Source organism: Manis pentadactyla, chromosome 10, assembly GCF_030020395.1.
Source record: "Manis pentadactyla isolate mManPen7 chromosome 10, mManPen7.hap1, whole genome shotgun sequence".
Classification (NCBI taxonomy): domain Eukaryota; kingdom Metazoa; phylum Chordata; class Mammalia; order Pholidota; family Manidae; genus Manis; species Manis pentadactyla.
The window spans coordinates 3,083,126-3,104,201 of record NC_080028.1 but is presented as its reverse complement, the minus strand read 5'-3'; the positions used below and the strand labels follow the sequence as shown (position 1 = coordinate 3,104,201).

The 21,076-nt window shown below is 49.8% G+C and overlaps 1 protein-coding gene across 3 annotated transcripts in view; it reads left to right on the top strand.

Annotated features, from left to right (window-relative positions):
* Positions 1-423: 423 nt before the first annotated feature.
* TBC1D22A (TBC1 domain family member 22A) overlaps positions 424-21,076 on the top strand; it is a 328,715-nt gene continuing 308,062 nt past the window's right edge. For all 3 annotated transcript variants that reach the window (XM_036906615.2, XM_036906613.2, XM_036906611.2), the window contains exon 1: positions 424-629. In XM_036906615.2, the coding sequence (XP_036762510.1) occupies positions 568-629 (62 nt within the window). In that variant the 5' untranslated portion in view covers positions 424-567. The remainder of the gene's footprint in view (positions 630-21,076) is intronic.

Here is a 21,076-nt window from a genome sequence, read left to right as displayed (position 1 = left end):
CTGAAAAAACTTTAGTCAGAGGATGTAATCAATTTTTATTTCAAAGTAACTGGCAGAGGCGCATCAAAGAGCTCCCCGAGCGGTACAGCAGCTCGGTGTGGGAGGCCAGTCCCTGACCTCTCAGTCCTTGGCTGCCGCCGACAGAAATACTTCGCAAACCACCTATCAGTTCAAATTTTCTGGGAGCCACTTTAAGAAAAGAAAAAAGGGACGTGGAAGTAATTTTAGCAAAATATCTTACTGAACCCAATATGCCCCAGGGAGGGCCCGACTAGCCGCGGCGCAGGCCCGAGCGCCCGCACGCGGACCCCGCCCCCCGCTCCAGCCCGGCGTCGCCCTGTACTGGCGTCAGGCGTCCGCGCCGTGCGTCCCGCGAGCCTGGCCAGAGGCGGGACTTCCGGGCGCTCGGAGGCACAACTTCCGAAGGGAGGCGGAAGAACCTCTGGGTTCTGCGCCCCGGAGTTCTGGAACCCTGAGGGGCCGCTCGGGGTACAAGAAAGGGCCGCCGGGGCGGGCCTGCCGCGCTCGGGGTGCCAGCGCCGCGGGTCTGAGGGATGAGGAGGCGCCATGGCCAGCGACGGGGTCAGGAAGCAGTTCTGGAAGCGCAGCAACAGCAAAGTCCCGGGCAGGTGGGTGTGACGCGAGTGGCCGGGTCGGGGTCAGGGGTCAAGGGTCAGGCGGCACGTCGGCCCGCCGTGCTGCGGGGTGGGTTCGGGGTCTGGGCAGCCTGCTCGGGGCGTGGGGGGCACGGGGCCGCTGGGGTCGGAGCGGGGTCCGGGGTGGCCGTGGCTGCGCACGGCAGCGGGGCGTGAGCGGGGCGGGAGACGCTCCCGGCCTCCCGTGCGAAGCTCCTCGCCCCCGGGGAGGCTGACAGGCGCTGACTCGGGTCGTGCAGCAGGGTGTTCGGTGGGACTAGGGAGCTGGCCGAGGGAGGTCGGTTTCCGCGGGGGCGTGGTGGTTTTGACCTACTTGATTGGCGTTCTTGCCTCTCGTGGGCCGCTGCTTTTGCCTTTGAAGAGAGTAAGGCTCCCTGTGAATTTCCATGTTCCCACTTTCTGGCCTCAAAACCTACCCCTGTCTTGAGTCAGCAGCAGGAAGCAAATTAAAAAAAAAAAAAAAGAAGAAGAAAAGGAGTAAGTGCCTGCAGCGAGTGACCTGGGTGCACCCTGGAAACCGTACAGCTCCAAAGTCCTCTTCTGATTGGCGTGTCCTCTTCCCCAGCCAGGGGCCCTAGGGAATGTGGAGACGCGGCACTGGAAATGCCTAGGATAGAATCAGCTGGGGGCCAAAGCAGATTAGAGAAAAACAAACTTCAAGGTTTCTTAACACAGTTTGTTGTGTTCATAAACTAAAGTCTGAGATAATGAAAATTAAGAATTGTGGCATTAAAATAACTAAAAAAATCATAAGCACAGCTTAGTCATAAGTTGCATCAGAAACGCTGTTTTGAGTGATAGAACTGTAAACTTTGGAGTTCACTGTCTATCAGAAGTGATTCATTCTCGGAGTGATTTGGGAGTCAGCGGGGGTGAGTTACTGACTGCTCAGTGTCTGTGGGAGGGGCCACCACAGGTGCCAAAGACCCTCCTTTTCCCCACTGGATTGTGCTTCGTTGAAAACAAGAGCTTTCATCAAAACTAGTGTCAGGGTTCAAGATGATGTGAAAATTCTGGAATGGTGGAGAGTAGGAGGTTCTAGTAGTGACAAGGACAAATGCTCTGGAACAGACACCGGGAAGAGGAGCCATTTGGCAGTAGGATTTCTGCATGTTGCTTTTAGGTCTTGAGGTTTCAGTTCTTCAGTCTGAATAAACTCTAATTCTTAATAATTAACAGATACAATGATCATTAAGCAGTTGCATGGAGTTACATCAGTGAATGAACCTTTGGACTGATGATTGTCACTTGGTAATTTGTCCTTGTATTGGGTTCAGTAGTGTCCCTCCAAAATTCACATCTGTCTGGAACCTTGGAATGTGACCTTAGTTAGAAATAGGGTCTTTGAAGATGTGATTAAGTTAAAATGAGGTCATACTGGGTTAGGGTGAGCCCTAGTCCTATGATTGGTGTCCTCTTAAGAAGAGGGAGATTTGGACATAGAGAGACAGAAGATTACATGTGAAGGTGGAAGCAGAGACTGGAGCAATGCGTTTATAAGCCAAGAAATGCCAAGGGTTCCTGGCAACTAGCAGAAGCTAGAAGAGACCTGGAAGGATCCTTCCCCCTAGAGCCTTTAGAAGAAGCGTGGCCCTGCCAACACCTTGATATTGGACCTCTGGCCTCCAGAACTGGAGAGGATACATTTCTGTTATGTTAAGCTACTGAATTTGTGGTAATTTATGACAGCCACAGGAAACCGATGTAGTCCCTCACCTTTTTTCTGTGAGATCCTGTATTTCCAAAGAAAGACTTTTTCCTTGATTTTGATACTGTGCCATGTTTTAGGCATTTCTGAGAGCAGCTGGCGTGTTCTAGTTATAGAGTTGGGAGTGCAGTCTGGGAGAACTGCCCGAGGCTGTCCCTGCAGAGGGCGGGCAAAGAGGGGAGGTTGGACTGCCCAGAAAGGCCTGCACAGCTGCTGGGTGCCTCTGGCCTCCCGTGGCCTTGCCTCGGGCCGTGCTGCGGCTCCAGAAACAGGAGTTGCAGAGGTATGCCCTTTGCTGTCAGCAGGCCGCCTGCCGTGGGGATCAGTAGCCACTACTCACCCTTTACCTCCACGAGTGCCGTGCTGTCAAATCCTAGCCAGATTCCTGCGGCTTTGCCAGCCTTTCAAGTGGTTCCTGTGATTGTTTAATTCTCTTTTTTGAGTGAGGACCTCAACCCAGGGGAACTCAAAGGAGGAAAAATAGACCCACTACAAAATAGAGAACCACTCAAAGGACTTTTTTTGTATAGCACAATACTTAATAATTCCTTAGTAATAGTTCTGCGTAATGCTTCTTTATGCCAGTAAAGGCTGATGGCCATTGAGCACCTACTGTTTGCCAGCCACTGTTCCTGATACTCTGCCAGTATGGTGTCTCCCGATTTTCTTTTGAGTTTACAAAGCTCACGCTCTGTCCTTGGTTTCCAGCCCCAGGCTGTTGCCCCTGGAGGGCCGTGCTGAGGAGCAGAAGGGTCTTGCATGGCCAGAAGGCCCTTTATGACCAGACCCTTGCCCAGTTGTGTAGCCACCTCCTCCCGCCCTCCTTGCTTTGAATTTTGCCCTCAGAGGTGCTGACGAACATGCAGGTTCCCTGGTGTTCATGCTGTATGATCCCTGTCAGTTTCATGCTCTCATAGCTGATCAGAATGTTCTTTCCCTCACTTTCCTTCCCTTTGCCTGGCCGCCTTTTTAAAAAAATTTTCACAGCTTCCCTCCAGCAAGTCCTTGTAAAGCCCTTCGTGTTTTCATGCATTCTGGACTAAAGTACTCTTATGCATGGCTGGTATGTGCCTCTTTTCCTTCACCAGACAGTGAGCTATGCAGGTTTAGGGAGTGCCTTCTTAATCTTTGTGGTGTTATTGCTGATAAACAGCTGTTAACCCAAAATATCTTCTCGATTAACCTAGAGGGAATAAGTGGTTTGGCCAAGGTCTTTGCCTGAGAGGTGGTCTTGCTAGTGGACCCTCTGTTCTCTGCACACCCTGGTCCTTGGGTTGTGTCATGCCTATGATTTCTTAGAAATCTCTTTTCTGGATGAGGCAGGATGTGGTGTGTCGGGAAGGCCTCCGACTGGGAATTCTGTGGTCTGAGTTTTAGTCTTCTTTTTCTGTTAATCTCTGTGTGACCTTCAGAGGATCATACACTCCCTGGGGCTGTGGGTTTCTGTGTGTGTAGCCTGAGGGGGTTGCCTTAGACCTCAGGGGCTGTGACCTACAGGAGGATATTTGGTCTAGCCTGATTCTCTTTGATGCGAATGAGACACCCTCTTGGTCCAGTTTTGAGAGATTGATAATTCATTCAGCAAGTATTTATTTAACCCATACTTTAGGCCAGGAACAGTTCCAGGTGCTAGAGGTACATCGTGGAGCAAATTGACCAAATCTGTGCTCTCTCAGAGCTCCTGGTGGGGTGGGAGTGGCAGAGGATAAGCAGCACCACTGAGTTAAGTGGGGAGTTAACTGCTGGAAGGTGGTGAGCACTATGGGGACCTGAAGCAGGGCAGTGGGTGGATCAGTCGGGGCAGGTGCAGTGGGGAGGGCTTCATGGTGATCAGGTGCCCAGGGAACCCCTCACCGAGCAGGTGACATTTGGGCAAGATTCGTGGGATGTGAGCGAACAGGCCCCCTGACTGGCAGGACAGTGGGCCAGGTGGAGGGTGAGCAAGTGCCGAGGCCCTCGTTCGGAATGCTGCAGGTGTGTTGGAGAAGAGTGGGGGGCTGGTGACTACCTGGGGAGGGAGAGGGGCCGTCATGGGGTACCAGGTGTGAAAGGGGGCCGCGGTGGGCCTCATGCGCACAGGATGTGGACCTTCAGTCTTGTATTCCGAGTGAAAGGGGAGGCTCCAGACGGCTCCCGGGGAGCGGCATGGCCTCCCTCGGCTCAGCAGGTCCGTGGGGTTGCTCTGTTGGAGCTGGAGTCGGGGCGGAGAGGTGGAGCAGAAGCAGGAAGACCAGTTAGGAGGCTTCTGTGCACATCCAGGTGAGAGATGGTGGTGGCTTGATAGCCGTCAGAAAGTAGCTGATAAGAATTGAAAGGCTGGATCTCTGACTCTCTGGGCCTGTTCTCTTCGGCCACTGGCTTGCGGGGCCCCTGTGGGGCTGTTGCTTCCCACAGCTGCAGTTGGCATTCCTGCCATGCTTAACTTTAAATGCTACGATGAATCACAGCGCCCTAGGCATGAGACCATGGCCGCCTGCCGGTGTGGGCCTGCTGCTTGCCTTTCCGCGTGGCTCCACCTGCAGTGGGCTCTGCCGACAGAGGTGTGCAGGCTGCCGGGGCTGACATTTGTAATGTGTGGCTGACATTTGTAAGTGGATGGCGACAAGAAAGGCCCAAATTGAATATGGCAAGGCTGTGGGTGCTTGGGTGGAGCTGGAGCAGAAGATAGCTCAGTGTCGTGGCTGTGACTGCTTTCGGCTTGTGGCTGTCAGAGCTGTGAGGAGACCGCGTGGATGAGACAGTCACCTCCGCAGGCCACTGTCATTCATCAGCTGAAGAGGAGGAGTGCGGGGGGATAACTCACTCGCTCAGAAAGCATTTGGGGCACCGGCCTGTGCCGGGTGCCATGCAGATGCTGCCACTGGGGTGAGGGGCATCGTGAGCCCACAGACACGCTGACAGCCTGAAGAGCCCTGTAGGCTGTAATCTGGTAGAATAACAGGGCATGACGTGCATAGAAGGTCACATCCTCCTGGAGGAGGTCACACCTAAGCTGAGACCTGGAGGTGGAGAGGGTGCCAGCCTGCGGTGCAGAGATGGGCACTGTCAGATGCCTCCTGCTGGGGGACATGCACTGCATGGAACCAGCGGCCAGGGGGGAGAAGCAGGGATGGCCGTGTTCGGAGATGCCGGTCGAGGGGAGCAGGGCCTGTAGTGCGCACAGCTTTGGAGGCCATGGAGACTATGTGGGCCTTGGCCCCGGAGCCGTGAGAAAGCACTGAAGTGTGGTACGCATCCTTTTCGTCCCCCTGGGGCAGGGTGGGGGCGGTGGCTGCAGGTTGGAGAGGAGGGGACGAGCAGAGCCCCTGTCCAGGTAGAACACACAGGAGCCACTGATGGGCTGGATGTGAGGGTGTGATCACCGGCCTTCTGGCCTGAGGGATGCGGTGTGGCAGGCAGAGTGATGGCCCCTAGATGTCCACACCCGCACTCCTGGGGCTGTGAAATGTCCTGTTCAAGGCAAAGGGGAATTCAGGTTGTTGAGCACCCGACTTGAGATGGGGAGTTGGTCCTGGGTTATCTGTGGGCCTAGAGGGGAACAGCAGGAGCTCTAAAAATGGTCAGAGATGCGACATGAATTAGGTCCACTTGACCTATGCTGCTGGCTTTGAAGATGGAGGGCATGTAGTGGCCTCTAGGAGCTGGGCGCAGCCTTCTGCTTACAGCCTGTGGGGCCTCGGTCCCACAGCTATAAGAAGCCGAGTTCTCCCAACGACCTAAATGAGCAGGAAGTGGATTCTCCCCAGAGCCTCCAGAAATGAAAGCAGCAGCTGACACCTGGACTGCAGCCTGAGACTCCTCGTGGACTTCCAGCCACCAGAACTTTAAGAAAACAGATGTGTGTGTTTTAAGCCACTAAGCTGGTGGTGATTTGTTGCAGCAGCTGCAGGAAGTCCCAGGAAGAGTCAGGGGAGCGGGCCGGAGGGATGTTGGAGAAGGGCTGCAGGTAGACCCCACCCCGGCCTCTGCTGCGTCCTGCACTCAGTCACGGGCAGACGCCTCAGTCAGTTTGCACCTGTGGGCTGGCCCCTCGCCGTGACCTCAGCAAAGTGCGTTGGTATCGAGGGTCTGGAACTGAGCTGGGGGGTTTCTTCTGTGTCCCCTATCCTCCTGGGTCCAGGAACCAAGTAGAGGCCCGGCCTTTCTCAGAAGTTCCGAGCTGCTGGCCCCACTAGCATGCCCTTCTGTTCCTAGAGATCTGTGTGTGTGGCCCTGCTGGTGTTTCTGCAGTGGCGGTTGGGCTGAGTGTCTGTCGCTGATTCTGTGTGTTGTGGGGAGCCTAGGAGCCCGAGCCCTGGCGGTGATTTTGTGTTCTGGGGCAGAGGGCTTCTCTGGCCACCATGGAGATGTTGCACTGTGCCAAGTCCTTCGGAAGCCCCGGTGGGCGGCTTTGTGTCATGCACACAACTCCTGCTTGTTTTTCACCAGTCATGATTCACATCATTAAGTGCCTTCTATTTTGTCTGGAAACATTTTGAAGAATGAATTTAATGTGAATAATATTTTCTCCCTCTTTGGTATTTTCTAATGTAGCAAGTCTAGACTTTCTTTGGGTTAATGTTAAGTGAGTAGAAATGATTGTAAGAAACTAAATCCCTGATGATTCTGGGTCTTTTTTAAAAATTCAAACAAATTTTTAAAACAAGAGCAGGAGGAAGGATTCCGCCCCCCAAGTGCTGTGAAGACGAAGTCAGACATCTGGATGGAAGCGAGGAGAGCGTCGCTTGGGAGTGCCTTTCTCTGCTTTTCTGCTCCCACGCTTCCATGGTCTAGCCTGGCCCGTGTGCAGCTCAGACGGAGGGCATTGGCACCCGCCCCTCCTTGCTGTCTCCAGAAGGCTGTGTCTGTGCCTAGGCATCCTTAGCTTATTCTCTCTTCACTCGAACCCGAACCCGTGCAATGTGGAGACGCCCCTGCGGGCCCTTCGGGGTGCAGCGTGGGTCCGGGAACATGGGCTGGCGTCCCTTGGAGGGGCTGGGCTGCGGACGAGGAGGGGTGTGGGGCAACTGTGCCCGGCCCTGGGAGCACAGACACGGTGACCACATGTTCCTTCTCCCGAGGAGTCCACGCAGAGCAGGGTGACCGGCATCCCAGGGCAGGTTTCTGTGCTGTGCGATTGGGAGGGGCCTGGACTTGAGGTGGCATGGGCCTGTAAGCCGCCACATCCTAGTGACGGCTGATGGATGGCGCCCCTCGTGCCAGCTCTGTACACACGACAGCCCATCCCGTAGTTGTTTTGCGCTGCTGTCCCTTTTGCAGATGGAAGGGAGAGGGCTGAGGAGGCTCTGAGGTCCCAGGGCAGCCTGGCTCTTCCCATTTATGGACGTTGGACCCTGTGCTGCGGGGGCTTCCGTTTTAGCCTCAGGCTTTGTTCCTTCATTCTGAAATGCTGTTTCCTCTTTTCTGGGGATTAATGTGGAAATTCCAGCCTTAGTGCTGACAGTGACAAACACGCATGTGGCTCTCAGTGACCTCAGTTGGTTAGAGTAGTTACGGATCCTCTTCTCAGCTGTAAGGGCTGAGAATGCTGTTACGGTAGTGACCAGCTGGCCGGGAGCCCACGCTGTGTGCCAGGCGCTGTGGCAAGCCCCTTGCATGTCCCTGCTCCTCCCTGTTCAGGCGGCTGTGCTGGGGTTGAGCCCTCGCCAAAGGCCCTGGCATCTGAGGTGGAGGAGCAGGCTCTGAGCTCGGGCGGGTCAGTGCAGGGCAGAGCCCAGGCTGCTGGGCGCTTGGCTGCAGTGGCTCTGTTCCCAGGCAGCTCCCTCCTGGGTGTTGTCCTCTCGGGGTCTGTCCTCTGTGGGTCAGGAGTTCACTGCACTGCCAGAGGGACAGCCCTGGCCCTGGCATGGTCGCACTGCCCAGGCCAGTGTGTCCATTGGGTCCAGATGAAGGGGGTCTGGCCGTGCTGCTGTAGAGGCCCAACGAGTGTGGAAGGAAGGAAGGGCGGGGCACTCCGGCGCTGGGGACTGTATTGCCTCCTCCTGTCTGGGTGGGGGACTTGCTCTGTTGGGGTGGAGGACGTGCGCCTGGCGCCTCCTCTGCACCGAGAGTGAAGGTGCTCGGGCTGGCCGGTGACTGCCCATTCGTGCAGCAGCTATAAAGACAGGTTGGCTGAGGACCCCATTTTGTTTTCCTTGTAGAACTAATCTTTGTCTTGGGTTAATCTTCTGTTCGAAGTCAGTCAGTAGAGACTTTGGAGAACTTGATGTCCCTGCCAGATGTGACCTCATAAACCGTCTGGGTCTGAGGTAGCTCTGGCAGGGTAGGTCAGGCGCGGCGGTGCAGGGGCGTCAGAGGCATGTCCAGTTACAGGCGGTCATGGGGACATGCCCTGTTCTTTGAAACGCAGCTCCTTCAAATTTAAAAGGCTTAATCATGCAAATATTTGCACATAAAGAAGAGGGCAGTAAACATAATCAGCATTTTGTGAACCTCTTTTGTGTGTCCACCTGGTGTGTGCAAAGCGAGCCCCTATGTGGTCCCCGAAGCCAAGAGGCAACATGAGCTGGAGTGGACAGACCCCAGCGGGGACCCTGCAGCTGAGATCATGCCAAGTTCTGCAGGAGGGACGAGGCACGTCCTGTGCCAGTGTGGGAAGGGGGTCTTATTCTGATGGAGGGTGGAGGTGACCTCAGACTGGACTTTGAAGGACCATTCACTTCCCTTAGGCACTTACTTGGGGTGTTCTGTGGATAGGGCCGGGGTCTGGGCCTTCCTGGCAATGAGGGTGGACTGAATGCAGGCCTGGATGAGGGGATGGAGGACAAGAGAGAGACATACCCTGCCTGAGATGGGGATGGCCAACCCCTGAGTTGTGGTGGGTCTGCCCCGACCCAGGTGGGGTGGGGGACACAGGAGCCCGGAAGACCCCAAGCTCGTAGACCCCAAGCTGGGGAGTGAATCCATCCTCTGACAGGCACTGGAGGCCAGAGCCAGCGAGTGGGAGGCAGGGAATGGTGGAGAGCAGGGTGGAGATGTGCATAAATTTTCGGGACCTGGAGAAGCAGAGACAGCTGGAGGTGGTGGGCGTTGTGCTTCAGCGAGGGGTGCGGGGCCCGGGCTCTCAGATCGTCACGGAGGAGTGGATGCTCTGGTCAGGAAGGAGGGGAAGCGGAGCCCTGACCCCCAGGGTGGGGACAGCAGGTGGGCCTTATATGCCGCAGACATGACCCAGGTTTGGAAAAGGGCAAGAGGTCGTGGCCCAGACAGGGCATGGGAATGGTGGTGCCCAAGGGCCGACACTGAAAAGGGTGTGAGGTGTGGCAGTTGGGGCAAAGCTAATGTTTGTGAGGGACCCAGTGACGTGAGGAGGGGAGTGTGTGACCGAGAGGTGCCTAGAGGCAGCTGTTTGAGAATCATTTACCTAGCGCTGGGAGAGAGTGTGATTTTCCATAAAGTGGGAGGAAGGCAGGATTAAGGCCTCGGCTTTGGGGGGTGGCAGTCAGGAATGCACAGAGAGCCTGAGGAGCAGGGAGGTGGGGAACCGGGAGAAAGGGCTCCGTGTGGTGAGCGGAGGCACAGCCGGGAAAGGGAACTGTGTACCAGCCGGCTGCCAGGCTGCCAGTCCTGTACTTTTCCATGTCGATTGCAAAAGGATTTTTCTTCCTTATTCATATTTTCTAACTTTTCTATAATCGCACATTGCTTTTTTTTGTTGCTGAGGTATAATTGACATAGCACTGTATTAATTTCAGGTGTACAACATAATGATTCAATACCTGTATATATTGCAAAATGATCACAACAAGCTATCAACGTCTGTCACCACAGGTAGTTGAGAAAATTTTTTTCTGTGATGAGAACTTCTAAGATTAATCTCTCAGCAACTTTCAAACACAGTATTACTAACTGTAGTCGCCATGCGCTACGTGACGTCCCCAGGACTTATAACTGTTACAAGCTTGTACCTTTTGATTCCCTCACCCATCTGCCCTCTCCCTACTCTCTGCTTTCGGCAACTACCCGCCTGTTCTCTGTATGGATTGCTTTTTCACATGAGGAAAAAATTTATTGTAAACATGCTTATTTCTGAGGCCTTTCAAGAGACGCTCATGAAGCTACTTGATGATCAGCTCAGTGATTTCCTGGGTCTGTTCTGGGTTCTGGGGGCCACAAGGAGAGTGACAGGAGACAAAATTCAGGCCCTTTGTGGGGAGCTCCTGGCCTGGGGTGGGGGCTGGGATGGCTCAGGGATGGCAGGACCGGTGAGCGTTCGTCACCAGGCAGAGGGGTGTGGGTGTTGGCGATGAGGCAGCCCAGGAGACCCCTGGTTTTGGTCCTGTGGGGTCACGTGTTTCTGCAGATACGTCCGCGGGGCAGATGAATTTCAGACCCTGCTGCGGGCAGAGCGGACTGTGGGATTGTTTACTGTGGTGTTGGGTCTGCATACGTTTTCCTCTGAAGCCCTATAAAGTTAATTTCCTTGGAAAACATACTTCCTCTGAATATTTTATAAATCTAGGGAGCATCACTATGTGTTAGAATGAGGCTGCTGGTAAATCAGTTGCTAATTTAGTTCATATTTCAGAAAACTACTATGGAACCCAAAGGGGGCATTGAACAATGAGTGCGCTGGGAGGAGAGGTTGATGAGCTGTGCGCCGTGGTTTACTTCACGGATCTGAAATACAGGGGAGCATTTCATTGTAGACGTGCTCGTGTGATTTTCGTTTATTTCATGATGCTTATGACGTGCAGCTGTATTTCTTTCTTCTCCATACTTGTATTTCCTGTCACTCTTCATGGTTTCTGTCATTGCTGTTTTCACCCACTGCTATGTAACCTTTAATTAAAAAAGAAAAGAAGCTGTTCTAATCCTGTCCATCAATTCTGTTTCAAAGCAGCTCCTTGGAAAAGGGAGCCAAGTTCAAGGCAGGAAGTTCTCCAGGGAATTCAGGAGAGTATCACCATATTGTCCAAATCCAGAGGCCTTTCGCCAGTGGGCCGAGTACTGCCTTCTTGATTTCTGCCCTGTCACTTTACACTTGTTTGCAAGCCTCCTGCCTCAGTGGTACCTGTGGTCCAGCGAGCATGCACCGTCGCGGGAGCGCCTGGGGGCCTGGTGTCCCTGCTTCCCTGGCCCCTTCCCCACACCCGCGGGGCTCAGCCAGTGTTTGCTGAGCGACTTGGGTGGAGCAGCATGGTACAGTGTTGTCAGTGGCTGTCCAAGAGGTCACTGCTTCCTCGTGCTCTCCAAGGGAAGGCTGGGCTTGGGAACCTGGCTGGCCACAAGGAGGCCCTCAGCCAGTCTTTGCTTTTGGCTTTTTAAAACAACTTCCCTGACCCCTGTTGTAAAGGCAGCCTGTGCAGAGCCCTGAAGACATGGCATTGTTCTCGGGGGCCTGTTCTCTTTGTTCTGGGCATCTGCCATCTGACTGCCATTCCCCAGCCTGTCCTCCTCTGTGAGGCCATCAGCCTGGATGAAGCGCCCCTCCCAGTTCCTGTTCACCCTCAGCTCTGCCAGTTCTTTGTTGTCTTCCTTCCCCTTATCGGGGGTGGCAGTTTGGGAGGTCTGCCTGTGCCTTATGCGGAGGAAGTGACCTTTGTTGAGAATGTGGAGGCTGTTGAGCTGGAGGTGCTTCTAGTTGGAGTCCTCTTCCAGGCACCATCCTGGGGCATTTCTCCACCTTCTCTCCCCAGCCCACCTGTGATGTCCCCTGTCTGGGCCCATCCCTCTCACCAGGGTGTGAGCCTCTGTTGGGTCACTGGGTTGGAACCTGTTAGCTTCGTTAGTTCTCATTCATTAGTCTTCCATCTGAGAGTTGTTCCTGGCTGCTTGGTTGTGTGGCTATCAGAATGTATGCACATCGGGGCCCAGAAAACACAACGCAGTGGTCCCCACTGTTGCCTCTGTTAATAGATTAGTGCTTCTTTAGTGTCATTGTTTTAGTTTGGGGGATGGCATAGTTTCTCTCATTTCCATGAAGTATACTGAAATGTTTTGTTCTGTGACAGTAGCATTAGACTTTTGTTATTCAGGGCAGAGTGGACTCAGACATGTTTAAAGATTTATTTATTTATTTATTTATTTATTTATTTCTCTGTATTTTTTGCACTATATATATATTTGGTATCATTAATATGCACTCACATGAGCAACATTGTGGTTACTAGATTCCCCCCATTATCAAGTCCACACCATATACCCCATTATAGTCACTGTCCATCAGTGTAGTAAGATGCCATAGTCACCTACTTGTCTTCTCTGTGCTATACTGCCTTCCCCATGCCCCCCCATTACGTTGTGTGCACTAATCATAATGCCCCTTATTCCCCTTCTCCCTCCCTTCTGACCCACCCTCCCCAGTCCCATTCCCTTTGGCAACTGTAAGTTCATTCTTGGGTTCTGTGAGTCTGCTGCTATTTTGTTCCTTCAGTTTTTGCTTTGTTCTTATGCTCCACAGATGAGTGAAATCATTTGGTACTTGTCTTTCTCTGCCTGGCTTATTTCACTGAGCATAATACCCTCTAGCTCCATCCATGTTTTTGCAAATGGTAGGATTTGTTTTCTTCTCATGGCTGAATAGTGTTTCATCGTCTATATGTACTATATCTTCTTTATCCATTCATCTACTGATGGACAGTTAGGTTGCTTCTTGGCTATTGTAAATAGTGCTGCGATAAACACAGGGGTGCATCTTTTTGAAATTGGGATCCTGCATTCTTAGGGTAAATTCCTAGGAGTGGAATTCCTGGGTCAAATGGTATATTTTAAGTTTTTTGAGGAACCTTCATACTGCTTTCCACAATGGTTGAACTAATTTACATTCCCACCAGCAGTGTAGGACGGTTTCCCTTTCTCTGCATCTTCGCCAATATTTGTTGTTCCTAGTTTATTTAGTGAGTTGGTCAGCTGGGGGCTTGGTGCCGAAGGGGTGCTGTGTTTACCGAGCTCCTGCCATGTGGCACACCTGCCTTCCCAGACCTGGGCTGGGGAGGAGACCTTTCTACCCTCCCTCAGTCCCTCCCTCCCCTCCTTTCTTCTTTCTAACATCTTGGTAAAGATATCATTTATCTAGTGAAATCCTGTACATCTCACTCTCGTAAAGTGTACAGTTACATGCTTTTGGTATATTCAGAGTTGTCCGGGTGTCACCATGAGAGAGGTCCTCACTCCTCAGCAGTGACCCCCCCATGCCCTCACCCGCAGCCCCTGGCAGCCGGCTCTGCCCATCATTTCTGTCAGTTTGCCTCTTTACATTCCTTGTGAACACAGGCGTGCCTTGGACACACTGTGGGCTCAGTCCCACCACCACAGTGAAGAGAATATTGCCAGAAAGTGAATCACACGAGTTCTTTGATTTTCTAGTCCTTATAAAAGTTATGTTTACACTGTACTGTATTAAATCTTCATCTTATACACTACGAAATGTACATACCCCAATTAAAAAATATTTTATTACTAAAAAATGCAAACTGTCCTATGAGGTTTCTTTTGGCTGGTGGAGGGTGTTGCCCTGATGCTAATGGCTGCTGACTGATCAGCGTGGTTGCTGAAGGTTGGTGGGGGCTGTGGCAACATTTTAAAATAAAACAATGATGAAATTTGCCACATCAGTGGACTCTTCCCTTCACAAACGATTTCTCTGCAGCAAGCGATGCTGTTTGGTAGCATTTTACCAAATTTACTGTAGAATTTCTTTTAAAAATGGAGTCAGTCCCCTCAAACCTGCTGCTGCTTCATCAACTAAGCTTATGGAATGTGCCAGACCCTTTGTTGTCATCCCAACGGTCTTCACAGCATCTTCGCCAGGAGCAGCCTCCATCTCAAGAAGCCACTGTCTTTGCTCATCCCTGAGAAGCATCTCGTCATCCACTAAAGTTTGATCCTGAGATGCAGCGATTCCGTCCCATCCTCAGGCTCCCCTTCTGATTCTAGTTCTCTTGCTGTTTCCACCACATCTGCAGTGACTTCCTCCACTGAAGTGTTGAACCCCACAGTCATCCGTGAGGTCTGGAATCAAGTTTTTTGAAACTGCTGTTAACATTGGTGTTTTGACTTCTTCCCTTGAGTCACAAATATTCTCACAAATATTCTCTGTCAGGTGATGGTGGAGTGGTGAATGGGAAGTGACTCCTTTCCAGGAGATTTTCGGTTTGCCTGCCCAGGTCCATCAGAGGAATCGCTGTCTGTGGCAGCTGTAGCCTTAACCTGTGTTTCTTCAATGATAAGACTTGAAAGTTGAAGTGACTCCTCGGCCCGCGGGCTGCAGACGGATGTCGTGTCAGCAGGCGTGAAGACAGCTTTGGTCCCGTCGGTCTCCGTCAGAGCTCCTGGGAGACCCGGGGCCTTGTCAGCAGTAACATTTTGAAAGATTCTTTTTTCTGCGCAGTAGGTCTCCACAGTGGGCTTAAAATATCCAGAGAACCGCGTTGTAAACAGATGTGCCGCCGTCTGGGCTCTGTTGATGCGCCGACGGGCACAGGCAGAGCAGTGTCAGCATAATCCGCGAGGGCCCTGGGGTTTCCAGAATGGCACCCGGGCCCTGGCTTCCGCTGACAGCCCCCGGCTGCCTGAGCTCCCGCGAGGGGTCGGCCTGTCCTCGGACGCCCTGCTGCCAGGCGCCCACTTCTCTCGAGCCGCGGAAGCCCCGGACGGCATCTTCGTCCGGTGTGGGGCTGCTGGGTCTGCCTTGGGGGTCTGTTGTTGGTGTGGCCGCCTTCGCGAGCCCGGCTGGGCCTTCTGGGTAGCCTGCCGCAGCTTCTCCACCAGCACCGCCGCCTCTCCTGCACTTTACCGTTGCGGAGAGGCCTTCTTTCCGGAAACCTCACGAGCCGAGCTCTGCTGGCCTCAGACTTCCCTCCCGCGGCCGCCTCCCCTCTCTCAGCCCTCGTGGAATTGAGGAGGGTCAGCCCTGCTCCGGGGGAGGCTCTGGCTTGCGGGCTGCTGTGGCTGGTGTGACCGTCTATGCAGACCACTCAGGCGGTCTCCGCGTCAGCAGTGGGGCCGTTTCTCCTTCTCATCATTCGTGTGCTCAGTGGAGGAGCACGTCTGATCTTCTTCGAAAGCTTTTCCTCTGCAGTCACACCTCGGCTGGCGGGGTCAGGAGGCCCAGCTTTCAGCCACCTCGCTTTTGACACGCGCCCCGCCCCCCTGAAATCACTTTTGATTTAGAGTGAGAGAGCTGCGACTCCTCCTTCCACTGAAACCCTTAGAGGCCGTTGTGGGTTATTAATTGGCCTGATTTCAGCAGTGTTGTGTCTCGGGGAACAGGGCGGCCTGAGGACAGGGAGAGAGACGGGGGACAGCCCCGAGCAGGCCGCACACACACGCTTACTGATTAAGATCCCTTCATTACATGGCACTTAAGTTTTGGTTCATGGTCCCCCAGAACTGTTACAGTAGTACCATAAAAAAATCGCTGATCATAGATCACCATAAAAAATATGTTAATGATGGAGAAGTTTGAAATACTGAATTACCAAAATATGACACAGAGAAACAAAGTGAGCAGATGGTGTCAGAAAAATGGTGCTGATAGACTGGCTCAGCCTCGGCGCAGACCCTCCGTGGGAGGAACGTGTCCTGAGCGCAGAGCAGGAGGCGCGCCTGCGTGTGGGCCCGGTGCCTGGCCCCTTCCCGGCGCGCTCAGGGCCCGTCCACGTCGAGCGCGTGTCAGTCCGTCTTCGGGTGGAACGATTGCCCATCATGTGGTCGGGCCACACTGGATTCACTCATCAGTTGGTGGACATTTGGACCCTTGGCACATTTTGGCTCTTATAAATAACACTACATTTTTTTTTTTTTTTTAAATAATTATTTTTTATTGAAGGGTAGTTGACACCCAGAATTACATTACATTAGTTTCAAGTGTACAACACAGTGGTAGAACATTTATATACATAATTCTAGGTTCCAGCTATCACCCTACCAAGCTGTTACAATATCTTGACTATATTCCTTATGCTATACATTACATCCCGGTTACTTATTTATTTTGCCATTGGAAGTCTGTCCTTTTTTTTTTTTTTTTTTTTTGTGAGGGCATCTCTCATATTTATTGATCAAATGGTTGTTAACGACAATAAAATTCTGTATAGGGGAGTCAATGCTCAATGCACAATCATTAATCCACCCCAAGCCTAATTTTCGTCAGTCTCCAATCTTCTGAGGCATAACAAACAAGTTCTTACGTGGAGAACAAATTCTTACATAGTGAATAAGTTACATAGTGAACAGTACAAGGGCAGTCATCACAGAAACTTTCGGTTTTGCTCATGCATTATGAACTCTAAACAGTCAGTTCAAATATGAATACTCATTTGGTTTTTATACTTGATTTATATGTGGATACCACATTTCTCTCTTTATTATTATTATTTTTAATAAAATGCTGAAGTGGTAGGTAGATACGAGATAAAGGTAGAAAACATAGTTTAGTGTTGTAAGAGAGCACATGTAGATGATCAGGTGTGTGCCTGTAGACTATGTGTTAATCCAAGCTAGACAAGGGCAATAAAACATCCACGTATGCAGAAGATTTCTCTCAGAACGGGGGGGTGAGGTTCTAAGCCTCACCTCTGTTGATCCCCAATTTCTCACCTGATGGCCCCCCTGCGACTGTGCCTGTCTTAGGTTGTTCCTCCCTTGAGGAATCTTACCCGTCTCTGGCTAACCAGTCATCTTCCGGGGCCATACAGGGAAATGTAGAGTTGGTAAGTGAGAGAGAAGCCTTATTGTTTGAAAAGGTTAGCTTTTTACTTCTTTGCATATTTATGCCCTGTGGCTTCTATGCCCAGTATTTGTCTTGAGGTATCTTTACCACTTGGAGGAGTTATGATACTCGGTAAATTTGATATGAGGCACGAATTCTATTTAAGGGTTGTAATTAGGAAGGAAGAAGAAAAGCTATAGAAGTAGCAGGCGGAAGAAAACATGGGAGGATTGATTATTTCTTTGACATATCTTCTTGTAGAGTAACTTCAGCGTATATAGGTTTTAAGCTACTACTTAAATTGCGCACACACATTAACATAATAGGAGTATAGTTACATAACCAAAGCATATCTGTAATTACCAGCCATCTCCAGTGAAACCAAGAAAACCATTAAGGCACCTTAGACATTTGTGAAAACTTATCTATGATATGGTGGATATTGTCCAACTGAACTTGAACAGTCTGAGAGAAATCAGACAAATTAAAACAACCCATTCCTGGGGACTGTTCACATCCCATATGTTCTTTTAACAGTAAATAGTCTATAGTTGTAAGATTTTGGAACACTACAATTTGCACTTCTCTTAATTCTTGGTTGAGTTCCAACAGTATAGATCCAGTCAAATTTGTTGTTTTACTGTATGCACAGGCCAGCTTAGATATCTCCTTCCTCATTCCCATGGCAAGTCCAGGAACTGGTGGGATGAGTGCATCTACAGCTGTAGCAGTGCGTGGATCTTTGTTGGGGTTTTTTGATGATCATCTTCTGGCATGAGTCTTCCAGAGAGTGCAGATGTTGGAAGTTCTTTTTCATATCGTATCTTAGTTCATTTTCGGGGTAGCCCAATTAGGCTTTGATCTTCTGTATAAACACAAACAGACCCTTTGCCTACACTTTTATATGCCCTTTATACCCTTGTGTAGAACTCGTTGGAGGTTACCATACAGGAACTGCCCTTTTTTTTTTTTTTGCTTTGTTTTTGGTATCACTAATCTACACTTACATGACGAATATTATGTTTACTAGGCTCTCCCTTATACCAGGTCTCCCCTATAAACACCTTTATAGTCACTGTCCATCAGCATAGCAAAATGTTGTAGAATCACTACTTGCCTTCTCTGTGTTGTACAGCCCTCCCTTTTCTCCTACCCCCCCATGCATGTTAATCTTAATACCCCCCTACTTCTCCCCCCCTTATCCCTCCCTACCCACCCATCCTCCCCAGTCCCTTTCCCTTTGGTACCTGTTAGTCCATTGTTGAGATCTGTGATTCTGGTGCTGTTTTGTTCCTTCAGTTTTTCCTTTGTTCTTATATTCCACAGATAAGTGAAATCATTTGGTATTTCTCTTTCTCCACTTGGCTTGTTTCACTGAGCATAATACCCTCCAGCTCCATCCATGTTGCTGCAAATGATTGGATTTGCCCTTTTCTTATGGCTGAGTAGTATTCCATTGTGTATATGTACCACATCTTCTTTATCCATTCATCTATTGATGGACATTTAGGTTGCTTCCAATTCTTGGCTATTGTAAATAGTGCTGCAGTAAACATAGGGGTGCATCTGTCTTTCTCAAACTTGATTGCTGCATTCTTAGGGTAAATTCCTAGGAGTGGAATTCCTGGGTCAAATGGTAAGTCTGTTTTGAGCATTTTGATATACCTCCATACTGCTTTCCACAATGGTTGAACTAACTTACATTCCCACCAGCAGTGTAGGAGGGTTCCCCTTTCTCCACAGCCTCGCCAACATTTGTTGTTGTTTGTCTTTTGGATGGCAGCCATCCTTACTGGTGTGAGGTGATACCTCATTGTAGTTTTAATTTGCATTTCTCTGATAATTAGCGATGTGGAGCATCTTTTCATGTGTCTGTTGGCCATCTGTATTTCTTTTTTGGAGAACTGTGTGTTCAGTTCCTCTGCCCATTTTTTAATTGGGTTATTTGTTTTTTGTTTGTTGAGGCGTGTGAGCTCTTTATATATTCTGGACGTCAAGCCTTTATCGGATGTGTCATTTTAAAATATATTCTCCCATACTGTAGGGATCCTTCTTGTTCTATTGATGGTATCTTTTGCTGTACAGAAGCTTTTCAGCTTAATATAGTCCCACTTACTCATTTTTGCTGTTGTTTTCCTTGCCCGGGGAGATATGTTCAAGAAGAGGTCACTCATGTTTATGTCTAAGAGGTTTTCGCCTATGTTTTCTTCCAAGAGTTTAATGGTTTCATGGCTTACATTCAGGTCTTTGATCCATTTTGAGTTTACTTTTGTATATGGGGTTAGACAATGGTCCAGTTTCATTCTCCTACATGTAGCTGTCCAGTTTTGCCAGCACCACCTGTTGAAGAGACTGTCATTTCGCCATTGTATGTCCATGGCTCCTTTATCAAATATTAATTGACCATATATGTCTGGGTTAATGTCTGGATTCTCTAGTCTGTTCCATTGGTCTGTGGCTCTGCTCTTGTGCCAGTACCAAATTGTCTTGATTACTATGGCTTTATAGTAGAGCTTGAAGTTGGGGAGTGAGATCCCCCCTACTTTATTCTTCTTTCTCAGGATTGCTCTGGCTATTCGGGGTCTTTGGTGTTTCCATATGAATTTTTGAATTATTTGTTCCAGTTCATTGAAGAATGTTGCTGGTAGTTTCATAGGGATTGCATCAAATCTGTATATTGCTTTGGGCAGGATGGCCATTTTGACGATATTAATTCTTCCTATCCACGAGCATGGGATGAGTTTCCATCTGTTAGTGTCCCCTTTAATTTCTCTTAAGAGTGACTTGTAGTTTTCAGAGTATAAGTCTTTCACTTCTTTGGTTAGGTTTATTCCTAGGTATTTTATTTTTTTTGATGCAATTGTGAATGGAGTTGTTTTCCTGATTTCTCTTTCTGTTGGTTCATTGTTAGTATATAGGAAAGCCACAGATTTCTGTGTGTTGATTTTGTATCCTGCAACTTTGCTGTATTCCGATATCAGTTCTAGTAGTTTTGGGGTGGAGTCTTTAGGGTTTTTTATGTACAGTATCATGTCATCTGCAAATAGTGACAGTTTAACTTCTTCTTTACCAATCTGGATTCCTTGTATTTCTTTATTTTGTCTGATTGCCGTGGCTAGGACCTCCAGTACTATGTTAAATAACAGTGGAGAGAGTGGGCATCCCTGTCTAGTTCCCGATCTCAGCGGAAATGCTTTCAGCTTCTCGCTGTTCAATATAATGTTGGCTGTGGGTTTATCATAGATGGCCTTTATTATGTTGAGGTACTTGCCCTCTATTCCCATTTTGCTGAGAGTTTTTAACATGAATGGATGTTGAACTTTGTCAAATGCTTTTTCAGCATCTATGGAGATGATCATGTGGTTTTTGTCTTTCTTTTTGTTGATGTGGTGGATGATGTTGATGGACTTTCGAATGTTGTACCATCCTTGCATCCCTGGGATGAATCCCACTTGGTCATGGTGTATGATCCTTTTGATGTATTTTTGAATTCGGTTTGCTAGTATTTTGTTGAGTATTTTTGCATCTACGTTCATCAGGGATATTGGTTTGTAGTTTTCTTTTTTGGTGGGGTCTTTGCCTGGTTTTGGTATTAGGGTGATGTTAGCTTCATAGAATGAGTTTGGGAGTATCCCCTCCTCCTCTAGTTTTTGGAAAACTTTAAGGAGAATGGGTACTATGTCTTCCCTGTATGTCTGATAAAATTCCAAGGTAAATCCATCTGGCCCGGGGGTTTTGTTCTTTGGTAATTTTTGGATTACTGCTTCAATTTCGTTGCTGGTAATTGGTCTGTTTAGATTTTCTGTTTCTTCCTGGGTCAATCTTGGAAGGTTATATTTTTCTAGGAAGTTGTCCATTTCTCCTAGGTTTCCCAGCTTGTTAGCATATAGGTTTTCATAGTATTCTCCAATAATTCTTTGCATTTCCGTGGGGTCCGTCGTGATTTTTCCTTTCTCGTTTCTGATACTGTTGATTTGTGTTGACTCTCTTTTCTTCTTAATAAGTCTGGCTAGAGGCTTATCTATTTTGTTTATTTTCTCGAAGAACCAGCTCTTGGTT